This window comes from Microcaecilia unicolor, chromosome 8, assembly GCF_901765095.1.
Source record: "Microcaecilia unicolor chromosome 8, aMicUni1.1, whole genome shotgun sequence".
Lineage (NCBI taxonomy): Eukaryota > Metazoa > Chordata > Amphibia > Gymnophiona > Siphonopidae > Microcaecilia > Microcaecilia unicolor.
In genome coordinates, this window is record NC_044038.1 from 48884957 (window position 1) to 48905482 (window position 20526).

Here is a 20526-nt window from a genome sequence, read left to right on the forward strand (position 1 = left end):
ATCACGGAGCCCAATACCCTACACCCACCACAATGCATTGCTGATGTGACTCTGCAGTGCGCATAACAGAAAAGGTCACACTCACCCGAGAGCCACATCAGAACCTGGGAAAGGCTGTCAGAGGATAGAACACATTCTACTGTCATGGAGGTGGGTACGGCATTTGAGGCTGGCATAGAGCCTGGAAAAAAAGTTTTTAAAGTGGGGTTTTTTTTGGTGGGAGGGGGTTAGTGACCACTGGGGGAGTCCGGGGAGGTCATCCCCGATTCCCTCCAGTGGTCATCTGGTCAGTTGGGGCACTTTTATGGGACTTGTGCGTGAAAAAAAGGGTCCACAAAAAGTGACCCAAATCGCGGTAAAAACGCCTTTTTTTCGATTATCAGCTAAAGACGCACATCTCTCCTCGGCCGATAACCACGCCCCAGTTCCGCCTTCACCACGCCTCCGCCATGCCTCCACCAACTTTACCCATTTTCGCGACAGATTGCAGTTGGAAACGCCCAAAATTGGCTTTCGATTATACCGATTTGGGTGCCCACGGGAGAAAGACACCCATCTCCCGATTTGGGTCGCAATATAGGCATTTTCTCTTTCGATTATAAGCAGGATAATCCTTTCAAGAAAGTCAGTTAATTGTTTAACTTATTAGTGAACATAACCACAAGGCATGGTATGGTCACATTTTCAATATGGTAATACTAGATCCCAGCTAAGGAATAGGTTATTTTAGTTAGTCTTCATTGGGACCAAACTTGTTTTTCCCTTGTGCCATCATCATCCAGCTGGATAGGCAGTGCCTTAAAAGGTGGAGGATAAAGGATTTTTTTCATGTATATCCCACATTATCTCAAGTAGACTTGGATTCAATGTGCTTACATTTGAAAATATAGTGAGACAGAATAATAGAATTCAGTTATAATCATGGGAGCAAATAGATGGATATGTCTCTGAAACAATTAACAAAGTTGAGATTAGCATATATACCTAACTGAGCATTTAAAAGTCTGCCCTTTAATGATGCTGCATGTTCAGAAATCATAGCCATACAGTGGGGGAAATAAGTATTTGATCCCTTGCTGATTTTGTAAGTTTGCCCACTGACAAAGACATGAGCAGCCCATAATTGAAGGGTAGGTTATTGGTAACAGTGAGAGATAGCACATCACAAATTAAATCCGGAAAATCACATTGTGGAAAGTATATGAATTTATTTGCATTCTGCAGAGGGAAATAAGTATTTGATCCCCCACCAACCAGTAAGAGATCTGGCCCCTACAGACCAGGTAGATGCTCCAAATCAACTCGTTACCTGCATGACAGACAGCTGTCGGCAATGGTCACCTGTATGAAAGACACCTGTCCACAGACTCAGTGAATCAGTCAGACTCTAACCTCTACAAAATGGCCAAGAGCAAGGAGCTGTCTAAGGATGTCAGGGACAAGATCATACACCTGCACAAGGCTGGAATGGGCTACAAAACCATCAGTAAGACGCTGGGCGAGAAGGAGACAACTGTTGGTGCCATAGTAAGAAAATGGAAGAAGTACAAAATGACTGTCAATCGACCAAAGATCTGGGGCTCCACGCAAAATCTCACCTCGTGGGGTATCCTTGATCATGAGGAAGGTTAGAAATCAGCCTACAACTACAAGGGGGGAACTTGTCAATGATCTCAAGGCAGCTGGGACCACTGTCACCACGAAAACCATTGGTAACACATTACGACATAACGGCTTGCAATCCTGCAGTGCCCGCAAGGTCCCCCTGCTCCGGAAGGCACATGTGACGGCCCGTCTGAAGTTTGCCAGTGAACACCTGGATGATGCCGAGAGTGATTGGGAGAAGGTGCTGTGGTCAGATGAGACAAAAATTGAGCTCTTTGGCATGACCTCAACTCGCCGTGTTTGGAGGAAGAGAAATGCTGCCTATGACCCAAAGAACACGTCCCCACTGTCAAGCATGGAGGTGGAAATGTTATGTTTTGGGGGTGTTTCTCTGCTAAGGGCACAGGACTACTTCACCGCTCAATGGGAGAATGGATGGGGCCATGTACCGTACAATTCTGAGTGACAACCTCCTTCCCTCCGCCAGGGCCTTAAAAATGGGTCGTGGCTGGGTCTTCCAGCACGACAATGACCCAAAACATACAGCCAAGGCAACAAAGGAGTGGCTCAGGAAGAAGCACATTAGGGTCATGGAGTGGCCTAGCCAGTCACCAGACCTTAATCCCATTGAAAACTTATGGAGGGAGCTGAAGCTGCGAGTTGCCAAAGCGACAGCCCAGAACTCTTAATGATTTAGAGATGATCTGCAAAGAGGAGTGGACCAAAATTCCTCCTGACATGTGTGCAAACCTCATCATCAACTACAGAAGACGTCCTGACCGCTGTGCTTGCCAACAAGGGTTTTGCCACCAAGTATTAGGTCTGGTTTGCCAGAGGGATCAATACTTATTTCCTCTGCAGAATGCAAATAAATTCATATACTTTCCACAATGTGATTTTCCGGATTTAATTTGTGATGTGCTATCTCTCACTGGTTACCAATAACCTACCCTTCAATTATGGGCTGCTCATGTCTTTTGTCAGTGGGCAAACTTACAAAAATCAGCAAGGGATCAAATACTTATTTCCCCCACTGTATATATAGAGAGAGACAATTATTCAACCCTATCACAGGCACACACCAGAACAGGCATCCATACACACATTGCAGAAGTAAACAGCAACTTTTACATAGTACATCCAAAGTTTCCATAAGCGTGAATGTGGTTTGTGTTGATACAAAACAGACTGTTTACTTAGAAATCCGTCATAAAGTTCATGCTAAGCCATTATTTAGGAGTATACCAAACAGTATTCACACCTATATGCCAATTGCTCCCCCTGTTAACTTTGCACCCCCACACACACCACACACACACAAAATGTCGTCTATCTAGGCCCCTGGGTTAGAACGTGTTTCCATGCCTCCTCTGGCTCTAAAAAAAACCCAGGGTGGCTATACTTGTCAGCAAGCACTCCCATCTTTGGGTATTCAGTGGTGGACTTTGGTCCTGGGGAACTGGGTTCGATTCCCACTGCAGGCACAGGCAGCTCCTTGTGACTCGGGCAAGTCACTAACCCTCCATTGCCCCAGGTACAAATAAGTACCTAAGCCGCATTGAGCCTGCCATGAGTGGGAAAGTGCGGGGTACAAATTTAAAAAAAAAAGTTGTCCAGGACCATGAAGGGAGGTATATAATTATTTATGGGCACTTAGGTCAAAAAGAACTTATGGCTGCCTCTATTTATGCTCTGAACAGCGCTCCTAAATCTTTTTTTCAGGTCCCTTATCACAATTGGCTCCCTTTGGGAGATCAGATATGATATTAGCTGGGAACTTCAACTTGGTGCTGGATCCTATACTTGACGCCTCAGCTGGTCAATCCAGACTACATTTACGATCTGACCACAGCCTCAGGGTCTTCTTCAAGAGTGCCTCAAAGATGTATGGCAAGGCAAGACTATATGCATGTCTCTAGAGTTCATAACACAATGTCTCAGATTGATTATATTTTTGTTACTAATTCCTTGTTCTCCAGGGTGAATGAGTCTGTGATTGGACCCCTAGAGATCTCTGACCATATACACTATATGGGTGGTATGTGGGGGAGGGCTTGGGAAAGATTGAGAAGCAAAAGGCTCATTGAAAATTCCCAGTACAGTAGTATAAGGACCCAGATTTTCAATCATATTTTTTTGGTTACATTTGTACCCTGCACTTTCCCACTCATGGCAGGCTCAATGCGGCTTACATGGGGCAATGGATGATTAAGTGACTTGCCCAGAGTCACAAGGAGCTGCCTGTGCTTGAAGTGGGAATTGAACTCAGTTCCTCAGGACCAAAGTCCACCACCCTAACCACTAGGCTGCTCAGTATTGCTACCATAAAGATGAGCACACATCAGATGCTCTTTTATTTGAGAAACTGGAAAAGTAGTGTTGAGAGAGGACTTTATTGCCTATGCTAGTAGGAGAAAAAACCAAGCAGATAACCAACTTTTGGCCCTGGAATCTAAGCTATGGGTGGGGAAGATGTGCTTTCAGCAGGTTCCATCTCTCGCAAAAATATTATTTATTCAGAACCCAGATGACTCTTAACAATTTAATACACAAAAACCCAAAAAGCTCCAATTTTTACCATAGACTTTTTTGATTTGGAGGCAAGCCTGGGAAATTGCTGGTGAATCTTACAAAATCATGGTCTGGTCCTGCCTTTATCTCAATTCTTAAACCTTAGCTGGGCAGGTGGTTTCTCATCCTGAAAAGCTCAGAAATGTTTTCTCTGACTTTTACAGGAAGCTTTACTTTTCAGAGACCTGGTGTATCCCGGAACAATTTTCCTCTTTTATTTATTTATTTATTGCATTTGTATCCCACATTTTCCCACCTCTTTGCAGGGTCAATGTGGCTTACCATACATCATGAATGATGGGAGTATATAAGAGAATATACATTTAGTATTACATAGGATCTTGGTTAACATGATAATGATGAAACATGATAGTAGTGTGACAAACAAATATTATAATACAGTTCTGGGTATATTTGTAGGAGTTCACATTTGTTGATCTTTGTGGTATGCCTTGTTAAAGAGATGGGTTTTCAGTAGTTTACGGAAGTTAGTTAATTCATAGATCGTTTTCATGCTGAGCGGCAGCGCATTCCAGAATTGTGTGCTCAAGTAGGAAAAGGTTGGCACATGTTTAGTTTGTATTTTATCCCTTTACAGTTGGAGAAGTGAAGATTGAGGAATGTGCGGGATGATTTTTTAGCATTCCTGGATGGTAAGTCTATCAGGTCTGACATGTAGGCTGGGGCATCTCCATGAGTGATTTTGTGAACTAGGGTACATATTTTGAACGTAATGCGTTCTTTAAGTGGGAGCCAGTGTAGTTTTTCTCGTAGGGGTTTCGCACTTTCATATTTTGTTTTACCGAATATGAGTCTAGCTGCTGTGTTCTGAGCTGTCTGAAGTTTCTTGATTATTTGCTCTTTGCAGCCAGCGTAGAGTGCGTTGCAGTAGTCTAGATGGCTGAGTACCATTGATTGTACCAGATTGCAGAAGACGGTCCTTGGGAAGAAAGGTCTTACTCTGTTTAGTTTCCACATTGAGTGGAACATCTTCTTGATTGTGTTTTTCGCGTGACTCTCAAGAGTTAGGTGTCGATCAATGGTAACTCCAAGAATTTTTAGGGTATCCGAAATTGGAAGGTTCAGTTTTGGTGTGTTAATGGTGGTGAATATGTTCGTGTTATGTTGAGAGGTGAGGATTAGGCATTGGGTTTTCTCTGCATTGAGTTTCAGTTGAAATGCATTTGCCCATGAGTGCATGATATGTAGGCTTTGGTTGATGTCATTGGAAATTTCCTTTAAATCTTGTTTAAATGGGATGTAGATCGTTACATCATCTGCGTATATGTATGGGTTGAGGTTTTGGTTTGATAGTAGTTTGGCCAAGGGTATTATCATTAGGCTGAATAAGGTCAGTGAGAGGGGGGATCCCTGTGGAACTCCGCAATCAGGTATCCATGTGGCTGATGTAGTCGAATTAGATGTCACTTGGTATGATCGTGTGGTTAGGAACCCCTTGAACCAATTGAGAACGTTGCCTCCAATTCCGAAGTACTCAAGGATATGTATTAATATTCCATGATCAACCATGTCGAAGGCGCTAGACATGTCAAATTGTAGAAGTAGTATGTTCTTGCCAGTTGCAATCATTTGTTTGAACTTATTCATGAGAGTAACTAGTACTGTTTCGGTACTATGGTTAGACCGAAATCCTGACTGGGAGTCGTGCAGTATTGAGAATTTGTTTAAGTAGTTTGTGAATTGTTTGGTCATCACCCCTTCCGTTAGTTTGGTTATTAAGGGAATGGATGCTACTGGCCTATAGTTGGTTAGTTCGCTAGCATTTTTCTTTGCGTCTTTGGGTATGGGGTGAGTAGGATGTTCCCTTTCTCCTCCTGGAAAAGTCCATTTTGTAACATATACTGTAGTTTACGTGGTTCATTAGGTCTGTTATAAATTGTTGAGGGGCAAATGTCATAAGGTTGTTTGGGCATATATCTAGTTTGCAATGGGATTTGGCGAATCTTTTAAGCATTTGGGAGATGAGATCCTCCGATAGTATCTCAAAGTTGGTCCAGGTTCTGTCTGCTGGGTATACACCAGGGTCTGGGTCTAGACAATCAAGGAGTATGGCATAATCGATGGTACTGACAGGTATTTTGAGTCGTAGTTGTACGATTTTCTCATGGAAGTATCTCGCAAGATTGTCTGATCCTGGTGTGTCTTTGCTGTTGGTTGTGATTGGTGTGATATCTAGTAGTTTATTCACGAGCTGAAAGAGTTTATGTGTGTCCTTGTAGTTTGGTCCAATTTCAGTTTTGTAGTATTGTCTTTTAGTTTGTCTTATGGTATATTTATTTTCTTGAAGTTGTTTCCAGGCGTTGAGTGTGGGGTCGTCTTTCTTTTTTTTCCACGCACGTTCTAACCTTCTAACTTGTGTTTTAATTTTTTTTCAGTTCTTCATTGAACCTTGGTATTGAGTTCTTTCTGTGTGAGGTTCTAGTTTGAGTTGGGGCTATATTGTCTAATATTTATCTGCATCTTTCGTCCCATTCTAGGAGGAATTGGTTTATATCTGCCTTCACTGACCATCCGTTGTGGTAGATCTGTTGCCAGAATATTACCGGGTCTATTTTTCCTCTTGTGGTGTAGATTTTTCGTTCTTGTTTGTTGATTGTGTCTTTCGTTTGCCATTGGAGGGAGATGTATGCTTTATAATGGTCTGACCACGGTGTGGGTGTCCATTTTGTATCTGTTAGTATTAGGTTTGAGTCGGGATCGAATTTGTGTGTGATAATGTCTTTACCACTACCTGCACTATCAGAGGTAGAGCACGCACAGTTGAATGCTCTTATCATGGGGATGGAGATCCAAAGGTTTTGTCATTGCACAAATCACCTGGCCCAGATGGGTATAGCAGGAAGTTTTTCAGGCTCCTATCTTCCCTGCTGGTGGATCTTCTGAAGGTGTATTAATCACAGGTTGTTCAGCATTGCTATATAACTCCCACCAAAAATCAGGTGTTGATCACAGTCCTCCCTAATCCTGGGAAGGATCCCCTATTTCCTGAGTCCTATAGGCTTATCTCTCAAATAAATGTTGATTTAAAAATCCTGGCAAAAATTCTGGTATTTGTTCAACTTTAAGGAAGTTGGAGTACAAATTCCTGTTGAGAGTGCACATTGCCCTCTAGAGTGTGTTTAAAGCCCACTTGATTACAGATGGAGCATGTCCAAAAGGCAATCCCAATACCGCTACTTTGGCTCCATTGTTTTGGCATTGCTCCTTTGTTCAAACTTTTTTGCAACAGTTTTAATGTTTCATGCGAAAATTACTTGGTTGTTCATAGGGCCTACAACACCATAATTTTCAAGGGAGAGAGTTGCCTGGAGTGGTATCTGAGGGAAAAGTGTTATTCTTTCAGAAAGATTCCTTATTGGCAAAGAAAATGATATTATTAAACTGGTGACTGCAATTAGTGTCAAATTTCACTCAATGGCATAAGCTTCTTTTTGACCTCTTGCTGATGGAGCACAGAGAGACGGGATTGGGAGTTAATCAGCGGTGGAAGGTCTTTTAATCCATGTACATAAGTACATAAGTAATGCCACACTGGGAAAAGACCAAGGGTCCATCGAGCCCAGCATCCTGTCCACGACAGCGGCCAATCCAGGCCAAGGGCACCTAGCGAGCTTCCCAAACATACAAACATTCTATACATGTTATTCCTGGAATTGTGGATTTTCCCCGTCCATTTAGTAGTGGTTTATGGACTTGTCCTTTAGGAAACTGTCTAACCCCTTTTTAAACTCTGTAGGAAACATATTGGGATTCTCTTCCTCAATAGCTAACGTGATTATTTGTATTTCTATACACTAACCACTAGTGGCACTTTCTACAGCATCTGTAGTGATAACATTCTGACCATATTGATTGCTGCTTGCGTATGGGTTTGGGACAGGGATAGGTGGAGGGGGCGTTAGTCTGAGGGATTCAAGGGGTCTGTGATACCATAATAATAAATGCCAACCTATCTCATAGGGTTTTGCTCATTAGTGTATTCTAGCAGTTCTCTTTCTGACAAATTTGTGTTATGTTGTGATGGTGAAATTCTATCTTGTAATGTTCAGTTGATTGTTTTATTAGCACGGATAAGATCACATGACACCTTAAGTGATACCACAGTTTGTTTTTTGTACTATGCTTTTGAAGTGGTTGAGCTTAATAAAGATGATACGACAACAACAACAAAAAAGAGCTTATCGACTTTTTTTCTCCAGGAGCATATCTAAACCTTTTTAAAACCCAGCTACACTAATTGCTTTTACTATATTCAGACAATGAATTCCAGATTTTAATTATGCACTGAAAGAAAAAAATATTTTCTTCTATTTATTTTAAATGTACTACTTAATAACTTCATTATGTGCCCCTTAATTTTTGTATGTTTTGAAAAGTAAACAACCAGTTCATATTTACCTGTTCTACTCCTCTCTCATATTTCCCCTCAGCCTGACCAGCCTTAACCTCTTTAGCATTTCCTCATAGGACAGTCATTCCATCCCCTTTATCATTTGAGATGTAGAGATCAGAACTGCTCATTATACTCAAAGGGTGGTTGCACCATGGTGACACATTTTGTTTTCCTAATAATTCCTAATAATCTGTTTGAATTTTTTAAACTCAAGTTGAAAACATAGATACAGCAACATCCTAAACTATTTTCCCACAACTGATTCTCTCCCCTCCCACCCCCCCCCCCACCTAATCCCACATTCCTTTTGACTTGCATCCTATTGGTGTCACAAAATATAAAATATCAGCCTCCATACATTGAATAGAGAATTTCATGTTATCCACAATGACACCTAGATCCTTTTCCTAGGTGGTGACTCCTAATGTATATCTCTGGTGCTTGAATTCCAGTGCTGTTAAATGTATATATTTTTGATACTGTTTCACGGTAGGCCTATTATTAGGTTTCAATTTACTGTTTTCAAGTTTACCTCATGTATTGTATTTATGTTTATGATTGGTTTTTTTACTATTGTTATGTTGTTAACAAAATTATAATTTTTATATTACACTGTACATACTGTACACCACCTTGGGTGAATAAATAACTAAATAAATAATAGATAATGAGTTGCGTTGTGTAGCTATAATTTAGGTTATTCTTCCCTGTGTACATCACATTAAATTTCCTCTGCCATCCGGATGCCGAATCTCCCAGTCTTGCAAGGTCCTTCTGCAAACTCTTACAATCCACTTGTGATTTAGCAACTTTGAATAATTTTGTCTCATCTGCAAATTTGATCACTTCTCTCATTCACATTTCCAAATCATTTATAAATATGTTGAACACCAGTCCCGGGACAGATCTCTGGGGTACCCCACTATTCACCTCCATTGAATATGAAAATAGCATTTAATCCTTCTTTTAGTTTTCTATTAACCAGTTCCCATTCCACAGTAGGATATTGCCTCCTAACTCATGATTTTATAATTTCCTTATGAATCACTCACAAGGGACTTTGTCAAACACTTTCTAAAAATCCAGATATACCATATTAATTGGTTCACCATTATCCACATGTTTTTTCAGGTCTTTGAAAGATGTATCAGATTAGTAAGGTTAAATCCACGTTGGCTTTGTCCCAGTAAACCATGGCCATCTATATGTTCAACAATTTTGTTCGTTATAATAGTTTCTATCATTTTGCTTGGCATTGACATTAGTCTCATTGGTCTGTAGTTTCCCATATCACCCCTGGAACCTTTTTTAAAATTTAGCATTTTGTTGGCCACCCTTGCTTGACACAACCTCTGAGCTATTGATCAACATCTCATCTGTAGGCATCCTTCACTCAGACTGAAAAAAACAATTGATCATAGCCCCACCTTTCTACAAGGGAATCCAATTTCAGAAGATCTTTAACTCTCTCTTCCCAGTATCAGGAATCTCTTTATGGAACTCACTCACCCTGGCTTTGTGATCAGATATTAACTACCTCAGCTTCTGGAAGAGACTAAACACCTTCCTTTTCCTAAACCCTGTTACTTAACAATCTCTACTCCTCTTACCCTTGATAGGCTATTGAACTACTAAATGAAACACCTACCACCCTCACCTCCAATAGTGTTACAATGATGGACAGATAGCATTGTATCTAACCAACAAGATTGTATTCACCCAATGTCCTACTTAAATTATTGTACCAATTGTATCTAACCAAGATCATTTTCACCCAACATCCTTCCTATAATATTGTACCAACCTCTGCCCACTGATGATGTAAACCGCATTGAACCCTAAAAAGGAGATATTAGCAGTATATAAGATCTGAATTGAATTGAATATTCAGGTACCATAGTTGATTTCAATGATGGGTTACAATTACTAATACTGCAATTTCATTTTTTTTAGTTATTTCAATACTCTTTGGTGTGTACCATCTGGTTCAGATCTAGGTAATTTGCTACGCTTTAACAGAGGTTTTCAACCCAGTCCTCAGGGCACACTGAGCCAGTCTGAAAATTCTGACTAGCAAGGTGTGCCCTGAGGACTGGGTTGAAAACCTCTGCTTTGGAACATAAGAGTAGCCATAAAGGGTCAGATCAAGGATCCATAGCCCAGTATCCTGTTTCCTACAGTCACCTGTCCAGGTTACAAGTACCTGGCAGAGTCCCCAAAAGTAGCAAGATTCCAGGGTACTCAACCTCAGGGATAACCAGCAACTTTCCCCAGGTTTACCTTAATAATGGTTTATGGGCTTTACCTCCAGGAATTTGTCCAAACTTTTTTAAAACCCAGCTACATTAACTGCTTTTACCACTTGCCCTATTACATCTTTCAGATTCACTGAGATTTGTTTCAGATCCTTTGCATTGTCACAATAAAATACAGTTTTCTAGTATGGTTACCTCCCTTGTTTCTTCCTCAGTAAAGACCAAAAGTTCATGTGAGTCTCTCCACTCTGGCTTCTGGACTGGAGGAGTAGCCTAGTGGTCAGTGTAGCAGATTTTGATCCTGGAGAACTGGGTTTGATGCCCGCTACAGCTCCTTGTGGCTCTGGGCAAGTCACTTAACCCTCCGTTACCCCAGGTACAAATAAGTACCTGTATATACTATGTAAACCACTTTGAATGTAGTTACAAAACCTCAGAAAGGTGTTATATCAAGTCCCATTTCCCTTTCCCTATTTGAGATTCTAAATGGAATGTTGAGATTCTGTTGCTACTCTTGGAGATTCTACATGGAATGTTGCTACTATTTGAGATTCTAGATGGAATGTTGCTACTATTGAGATTCTGTTGCTACTATTTGAGATTCTACATGGAATGTTGCTATTCCAACATTCCATGTAGAAGCCTGCCCTTGCAGATCAGCAACGCAGCTGCGCAGGCTTCTGTTTCTGTGAGTCTGACGTCCTGCACATATGTGCAGGACGTCAGACTCACAGAAACAGAAGCCTGCACGGCTGCATTGCTGATCTGCAAGGGCAGGCTTCTATATGGCATGTTGCTAGTGGAGGAGTAGCCTAGTGGTTAGTGCAGTGGACTTTGATCTTGGGGGACTGGGTTCAATTCCTGCTGCAGTTCCTTGTGACTCTGGCCAAGTCACTTAACTCTCCATTGCCCCAAGTACAAATAAGTACCTGTATATACTATGTAAACCACCTTGAATGTAGTTGCAAAAACCACAGAAAGATAGTATATTAAATCCCATTCCCTTTCCCTTGTTCTTCCTATACTTTGTAATCATTTTATGGTCCAATCACAGGCTTCTTGCTTCAAATGTACCTGAAAAAAATGTTATGATGAATTTTTGCCTCTACAGCAAACTTAGTTTGAAATTCTTTTATCGCTTGACTTCTCAATGCTTTGTGGCTAGCTTGCCAGTGCTTATGTTCTTCCCTACTTTCTATTTTTGGCAGATTTTTTTTTTTTTTGTCTATAATAGCCTTTTCCATCTTACTTTTAAACATGCTGGCAGTTGCTTTATCTGACTTCCACATTTTTTTCATGGGAGAAATACATCTGGTCTAAGCTTTCTAGATGGAGTTTTTAAACAATATCCACAGCGTGTAAACTCTTGTCCTTTGCAGCTGCTCTTCTCCCTTCTTCCTTAAACATTTCCCTCTTTTTATGGTAGTCCTCCCTTTTCAAAGTTAAGTGCCAGTGTAGATTTTTTTTAGTATCCTTCCTCCAGTTATTAAGTCAAATGTAATCACATTGGGCTAGATTCTGTTTGGTGCCTAACAAAATCAGCGCTGAAAAAAAAAACGTAGGCGGTATTCTATAAGCCACACCTAAAGTCCGGTTCAGTATATAGAATTAATGCTTAAGCGGAGAGGTCACAAGTAAAGTTAGACTAGAGTGTGGTGCAAATGCCAATGTCTAAATTAACACATGGAGCGCCAGTATCCTACAATTACATGTGTAACTCAAAACCACACCCCTGATCCACCCCAAAATGCCCTGACCCCTCCCATTTCTGTGCCCCTTTTTTGGGCCATGTATAAATTTTAGGTGCAGATCCTACACCTAACTTTATGCGTGTAACTAGTGCCAAGAATTCCTTGTTAAAAAGCCAATTATTGGCACTAATTGGCTCATTATTCTATTTAATTGTGCAGACAAATTGGGAGCATGCCTACATTTGAGCACTCTATCATTGGCAACCTTCTTTATAGACTACTTTTGCCTTGCCAAGCAGCCCCAACAATGTTACCTTTCACACCAAGTTCTGCATGCTACTAAGGCAGTGGCTCCCAAATCTGGTCCTTGTAGGCACCCCTACCAGTCAGGTTTTCAGGATATCCATAATGAATATTCATGAAAGAGATTTGCTTGCACTGTCTCCATTGTGGATATCCTGAAAACCTGACTGCCTGGGGTGCCTCCACTGCACTAAGGACTAGATCTAAAATAGCTCCCTCTCTTGTCAGGTCCTGAAATAGCTGCATCTTGAAGCAGTCAATTATTTCATCTAGAAACTTTACCTCTATAACATATCCTGATATGACATTTACCCAGTCAACACTGGGATAATTGAAATCATCCATTATTACACAGTTTATTTATTTTATTTATTTATTAGGATTTATTTACCGCCTTTTTGAAGGTGGTGCACAGTAAGAATAGGTCAAACATGAGCAATAGGCAATTACAGCAGTAAAAAATATAGCCCATTCTTGAATTGATTCTAGACAGGTAATCAGTTTATTTAAGGCTATAGGTAAGTCAGGTTCAATGGGTATGAGTAGCTGCACATCATCCACATAGATGTAGAACTGAGTGTCCATTGACCAAATCAGCTCAGCTAGTGGCTTGAGGTAGATATTGAACATTATAGGTGACAGTATCAATCCTTGTGGTAACCCGCAGGTCAGAGTCCATGGTGGTGATGAGTTGCTGCCAAACATTATGGTTTGCTGCCTATCTGATAGATAGGATCTGAACCAGGCAAGAATTGCCAGATTTGTTAGCTTCCCATCATCTGTCTTTTCATTGTGGCCAGATGGACTGTAGTGTAGTCTCACTGCTTTTTTTCCTCCTCTTCTCATGTGGAATTCTATCCATAAAAATCCCACAGTGTGTTGTGTTTCCTGTAGAAGCTTTAGCTTGCTTGCCTCATTGCATTCTTTAACACCAATTTGATTCACCCCATCATTGCCACATAATTTGTATCCTGGTATCCCAGTGTCCCATTGGTTATTCTCCTTCCACCAGGTTTCTGAGATGCTTATTATGTCTACAGTGCTATACTTTCTAACTTTCCCATCATATTTTTACACTTCTAGCATTTTGCATACAGATATTCAAAAGTATGTTTTTTGTTTGTACTTACAACCTGCTTAGCAGTTGAAAGGAATAATTTGGAATCTTTCAACTCTGTCTTTTCTGTATGTAAACATACTTAGGCTATTTTTGTCTTTAATGCAACTTCTCTATCAGGATGCTCTAACTTCCCTGTTTTGTTAGTATCCTTTGAAAACCTTTGAGTTGCTCTGGTTCATTGTCTCTTCCATTGACAAGGGCCTGGCCTTCCCTGACAGCTGCATGGCCTGATTATTTTTTCACAGTATAGCTTAGCATAAATATGTGCTCAGGTGAAACTGGGCAGCTCTCTTCAGCCAGGTCACTTTATGCTTTGACTGGATGACCCATGTGCACAACATTTCAGTCCATCTACACCTTCACACGGGGCAGTGATGCATGAATGAACACACAAATGCAGAAATTATGAGATAGATAGATAGATAGAACAATTATTTATTCATTTGAATTTGGCTCATACCTTTCAGTTCTAACCCAAGGTGAGTTATGTTCAGGTACAATAGGTATTTCTCTGTCCCCTGAGGTCTTACAGTCCATTAGTAGCTGAGACAATGGAGGGTTGTGACTTTATTGATATCAAAATGGTGTGCAAACAGAATTGTAACATGGTACATACTAAATAAATAGGAAAATACAAATAAGACTAGACATAACAGACACAAAAGGAATGGGACAAAGTAGCACAGCAATAGTCTTCCAATTAAAAAAATTGGTACGGTCACAGTGGAATTTGAACCCTGACTTTTTCAGGGGTTAGCTTGCTGCTCTAACTATAAGTATAGTGCCACCCTCCCATTAAATTTTATTAAACCAAATTTTTCAAAGCTATACTATAATATACAAAATGCAAATAGCAGCTTTATTCTTCAACCAGTTTCTTCTTAATGTATACACCTATGCAAACTGCAAATAGTCATTTTAATCTTCAGCCTATTCACTCTATTGTATAAGAATCTAAAAACCTACCCTGTGACGTTTTCTCCATCAGTTAATTTTATTTGAAATAGGATTAAATCATGCAAAATTCATTTTGAACTCGTTCTAGTTTCATAGCACTTACTGAAAAGTGAGTTGAAATACGTTTTTACTTGCTTCTGTAGAGACAAACAGGGTTCTATGTGTGCTTTGAACACTGTGGGCTGCAGTGTTACAGTAAGAAATTTATATTTAGAGATCTGATATTAGAAGGTGTAGGATATGTACCAAAGTAAATGATTTAGGTACACTAGGTATTTCCAGTTTGGCTTTTTAATGAACTGTTATCACGTTTACAATAATGCCCATCTTAATTTAGTTGTCACAAGTCACAATTGCACAGGCACAATCTTATCAAAGATTTAATAATTGGTTCTTTTTTTTCCCCCGCATACATTTCATACGTGTAATGAGTTATATGAACAGAGTGGATAAATTGTTTCCTTTCTGAAAAAGGGATTTTTAAAATGTATTTATTTTGTTTTAAATATGCTGATTAATTTTTAAAATACACTCAATACATTTCGATAAGCACTATGAAACCAGAATTAGTTCAAAGTGAATTTTTCGTGATTAATCCAGTTTCAAAAGGATAAAGAAAAGTCGCGGTGTAGGTGAAAACAGTAAAAAATAAAAATAAAATGGCTCTTTGCACTTTGCGTATGCACCTGATTGCTTCACTGGTGTTTGCCCCATACAGTAAAATTCTCTTTGTAGCGTTTTGCGGATACTAGAGAATGACAGAATTTCCTGAAACGATTTCGTTAGTACATTTTAAGAGATTCGGGCTCTGCTCAAATTAATGCACAGTCAGCTATTTGCAGTTTGTCACACGAAGAAATCTCCCTTGTAGTGGTTGGCACATTAAAAATACCTAATACAGTTTTCAGCATTAGTGATTTAATTCTAGGGATTTGTATGTCGGACAGCATCAGCTCAGAGGAAAACAGCCTACCACGGAAAAGAAAAAGTATAGAACTGTGTAAGAGTGGCCTAAAGGTGATGGAAAGTACTTTTCTACTGATACCCTGACGTGGCAGCATATTTACTCATTAGGAAAAGAAAGGGAGTGATCCTCCTCGGCAAACTTTGTAAGGCACTTTCGTGCGCCCCTAACTCTGGCCCGGGCATCTGACTACAGTGTTCGCCTTCTCCAGGCTCTGTGGCTATAGCCACGCCCACATCCTAAGGGCTTCCATCCAATGGGTGTGAGAGTCCACAATGGGCGGGCCCCTAACCACTATATAATGAGAGGGAGTGCAGTATTGACGGCACAGGTTCTCTCTCTCGCAGAAGCTTACTGGTGGGACGACCTTACATCAGCAGCAACAATGGTGCACTGGACAGATGATGAGGTGAAGCACGTCCATGATATTTTCTCCAAAATCACTCTCACCGAAGTAGGAGGTGATGCTCTGGCCAGGTATGCAATGCAAGCACACTTCGCTATGAACTGCGATCAAAGTAGAAGAAAGGGCACCTTTGTATTGTTTTATATTATTTCTTTCTAGGGTAAACAATTAATTGTATGTTCCTTGATTGATATAGCTGTAGTTTCGCAAGAAATCCGACTTCTAGCTATTTAATTCGCAAGATCCTCTAGTATGGGCTAATCGTTCACTTGCTAGGGCACCTAACTCTTTTTGTTAACTGTACTACGATTTGATGATAAAGTTGCGTTAATGTATTAGTAGATATTAAACAAAGCAATGAATGTATGAGTGGAAGGAACACACTGTAAGATGTTTTGTTGTGTTCTCAGGCTCCTCGTCGTGTACCCCTGGTGTCAGAGATACTTCACTTCTTTTGGCAACTTGGGAAGTGAGGACAGCATCTGTCACAACGCCCAGGTGAAGGCTCATGGTCTAAAAGTGCTGTCCTCCATCGCTGAGGCCGCCAACCACCTGAGTGACATCAAGGGATTCTACACCAAGCTCAGCAAACACCACTCTGAGAAACTGCATGTGGACCCTGCCAACTTCATGGTAGGGACCTATCTTCATTCACAGTTAACCCTATGGCATTGAGGCAAGCAGCACAGGTCTCTTCGGTGCAAAAGATTTGCTTGCTGTACAGGGCAAAGCTTATGGAGATGCACAGCACTTAGAAAGGAAGATTAGTTTGGGGTTTGCATGGGTTGTGGGGGGGGGGGGGCAGTACCTCTAAATGTGGATACTAGCTTAATTGATCCCTACTGTCAATATGATGTCATTAACCTCCTCCTCTCCCCCCCCCCCCAAAAAAAAAGCAAATTACACTCATGTTGGGGGAATTTATAACGCTGTTTTAAAATGACAGCAGATATGGAATGCATCCTCCAACCCTTATTTTTGCTTCTTTCTTTTCAGCTCTTTGCAAGAATCCTGCTGTGCACCTTGGCTCGTCACTGCCCCAAGTTATTTGATGCAGATGTCCAGCATGCCTGTAATAAATATTTGCGGGTGTGCGCTGATGCCCTGGGCAAACAATACCACTAAATTACCTGAAGACTAATTGTCTGACAGCGAGTCACCAACTACAGAAACAGCCATATCTTTCTCTCTTTCTCGCTCTCTCTCTGTCTGTATTTCTTCCTGTCATCAGCACAGACTCTGGAATGTGCTTAACAGGCTGTACCAACGAAGTGAGCTCCAAATAAAAGTAGCACTTGCAGTCCAACTGCCTTGTCTTTCTTTCATTCTTCAGGCTTTTTAACAGTACTTGGTCCAAACAATGTAAAAAAAAAAAAACCTAACTATTTAGAGGTTTAATGAATACGCTTTTTCAATCTGTGGATGTATTATTCAGAAACTAGTTAGGATGAGTTTCCACAAATCTGGAAAAAAATATCCATAAACCTTTCATATAAGAAAAAAAAAATAAGGGTGACTTTTAATAGGCAACATACCTTTAAAACATTTGATGATAAAATATTGTAGAAATAAACCTTTTCTATATCACAATCTGTTCAAAAGGGTCACTTACTGTTTGGCATTTCAGTTACCTATCAGTCCACTTAAAACATGGCTACCATGGGAAAAGGCAGTTGTCTGTAACTGGGTGGCCCAGTGGCCCTGGGGTCATTCTCCAGCTTAAGTCTTCTTTATCCCTGGTCAGGGAGGGGGAGTTACAGTCTTTGCGCAATGGTGACACCTAATGGCCAGATCTTGGAGCCATGATTATAAGATTCTTAAAGAAGCCTTCCTGCATGATCACTGGCAGTGCCACTGACCGGGTTAAAGTAAGCTGGAAGCAGGGGAACAACTGGTATTTGTATATGAAGGTTCTTGGATTTCACTCAGGCCTTCTGCCTTAGGCGAGTTACATTCAGGTACAGTATTTTTCTGTCCCTGGAGGAAATCAGGGTTTAAATCTACTGCTGATCCTTGTGATCTTGGGCAATTCCCTTAACCCTCAATTGCCTCAGGTACAAACAGATTTTAAGCCCTCCAGGGACAAGGAAATACCTACTACACCAGAAGGTAACACATTGAACTACTACTGAAAAGGTGTGAGCTAAAAACAAATCCCCCTCTCACTCTTCCCTAGGCAGTCCCTGTTAGTCTCCTTCTCTCCTCTCCACTCCACTCACTAGTCCCTATAAATATCTCTTCCTTCCAGCCCATTGCCATCAGTCCCTTTAGCTGATCTCCAGTAGTGTGTGGTGGCAGAAACAGTAGGGGATTTAGTAAATTTGCCAAATATTAGTCCCATGTGGGGACAATTCCTGTTGGTACCACAAGTCAGCTCCCCTTCTCAGTCCTCCCATCTCCTCCATCCCCACCCACCCACCCAATGAACCCTGAGACTCTGCCTCTGTCAGTCATACCAGCTGGCTGTCATCTACAGTATCTCATTTCTCTCCAGTATGTAGTCTCTTTCTCACTCCTAATCACCCCTCTTCCCCTCAACTCCACTGTCTCAGAATTTTCACTTACCCTCTCCCTCAATTCCCCCTCTTTGATCATTCATTCTGTTTATCCCCATTCCTAACAGCTACTCCCTGCATCTGGTTCCCTTCAGCCCAGCAGGCTCCTTCCTTCTCTCTCTCACTCACCCTCTGCCTTTCAGTCTCCCCCCCCCCCCTCTCTTTTTCGCTCACATCCGCCTTAGTCTAGCAGTCTTCCTCCCTTCCTTCCTCTCTTTCAGTTCAGCAGTCTTGTTCTCTTTTCTCTGTCTCCGTACCCAAATTACTCTCTTTTCCCCTTCTACAAGTACCTGGCAGAAACCCAATTAGTAGCACCATTCCATGCTACCAATCTCAGGCAAGCAGTGGCTTCCCCCATGTCTATCAACAACAAAAATGGGACATTTGGAAAGATGATTTGATGGGAAGGAACAAGAACCACCAGCATTTTTGTTGGGGAAAATCCTTTTTATGCACATTTCACTTAAGTGACAAGGCCTGCTGGGAGGGTCCATTCTTCTCTTTCTGTCTCTTTGTCTATTGTATCTTATTTGAACACAGACACACACAAACAGATGTGTGACGAGCCATAAGGAAATGAAGACAGACTGCAGAGGCAAGGAGGAAAGAGCTTGTGGTGGAGGAAGGACAAAGCTTCAGGAGACAGGGAGGTCAGGGTCTACCAATCCAGAAAGGAGGAAAGAGCCACAGGTGCAGGGAGGTAAATCAATGCTGTCCCAGGGAGGAGGAAAGAGCTGGTGGCACAATACAGGAACTACTCCTGACGTACTGTACAACTGGAATAAGGTTGTGGTCCTCCTGGTGAAGACTGGTGGGGTGAAGGGGGAGGAAAGGGGGGACTTGCAGAGAGAAAGAGAGAGAGAGGAGTGGAGGGGAAGGTGGGAATTAGGAGAGCACAAGAAGGGACGGTGGGAGAGGGGAGTGAAAAAGGTGGCAGAGAAGGTGGGAGAGCTGGCAAAGAAGAGGGAATAGGGCAAGAAGGTGAGGAGGCCAGGAGTAAGTGCATGGGAGAATGCAAGGGAAAAAATAGCCTACATGCCCATAGCCACATACACTGTTCTCCAATACACACAGTCCCCTATACATACACACACACACCTCTATACACACAGTCTCATAAACGTACACCTACCTCTACCTTGACCCCCATAACACACACCCCTATACACAGAGTCTCCTACACACACACACGCATATCTCTACATACATAATCCCATAAACGTATACCTACCTCTGCCCCCATAACACACCTCCCTAAACATGCATTCACCCTCCCTATGCACATACCCACAGTGGCGTACCAAGGGGGGGGGCGGTGGGGGCGGTCCGCCCCGGGTGCCAGTGGGTGGGGGGTGCTCCGCTCCCGCCGCCTCCCATGGCTGTTCCCGCGGCGCTGCACATTTAAAAAACTGGCGAAGCAGCGTCGCAGGCAGCGCCTCGTGCCCTGCTTGTAAAAAAAAAAAAATCAAATCTCCTTCCTTCTCCTCCTCGTCTTGACGTCGACTCGGGCCTTCCAATCAATTTGATTGGAAGGCCCGAGTCGACGTCAAGACGAGGAGGAGAAGGAAGGAGATTTGATTTTTTTTTTACAAGCAGGGCACGAGGCGCTGCCTGCGACGCTGCTTCGCCGGTTTTAAACGGGACTGAGGTGGGGAAGGAGAGGGGTGAAAGGGACTGGGGTGGGG

The 20526-nt window shown here is 41.7% G+C and overlaps 1 protein-coding gene across 1 annotated transcript; it reads left to right on the forward strand.

Annotated features, from left to right (window-relative positions):
- The first annotated feature begins 16192 nt into the window (after positions 1-16192).
- Positions 16193-17592, forward strand: LOC115476394 (hemoglobin subunit beta-2-like). The gene is made up of 3 exons (XM_030212758.1): positions 16193-16357; positions 16697-16919; positions 17283-17592. The coding sequence occupies exons 1-3, from the start codon at positions 16266-16268 to the stop codon at positions 17409-17411; spliced, it is 444 nt and encodes a 147-aa protein (XP_030068618.1). The 5' UTR covers positions 16193-16265; the 3' UTR covers positions 17412-17592.
- Positions 17593-20526: the final 2934 nt, after the last annotated feature.

What these genes read in the sequence shown, in the direction of transcription:
- LOC115476394 (XM_030212758.1), top strand. Translation starts at nt 16,266, where the DNA reads ATGGTGCACTGGACAGATGATGAGGTGAAGCACGTCCATGATATTTTC. An exon ending in GGAGGTGATGCTCTGGCCAG is followed by an intron (nt 16,358 to 16,696) that starts GTATGCAATGCA and finishes TTGTGTTCTCAG; the next exon opens with GCTCCTCGTCGTGTACCCCT. An exon ending in TGGACCCTGCCAACTTCATG is followed by an intron (nt 16,920 to 17,282) that starts GTAGGGACCTAT and finishes CTTTCTTTTCAG; the next exon opens with CTCTTTGCAAGAATCCTGCT.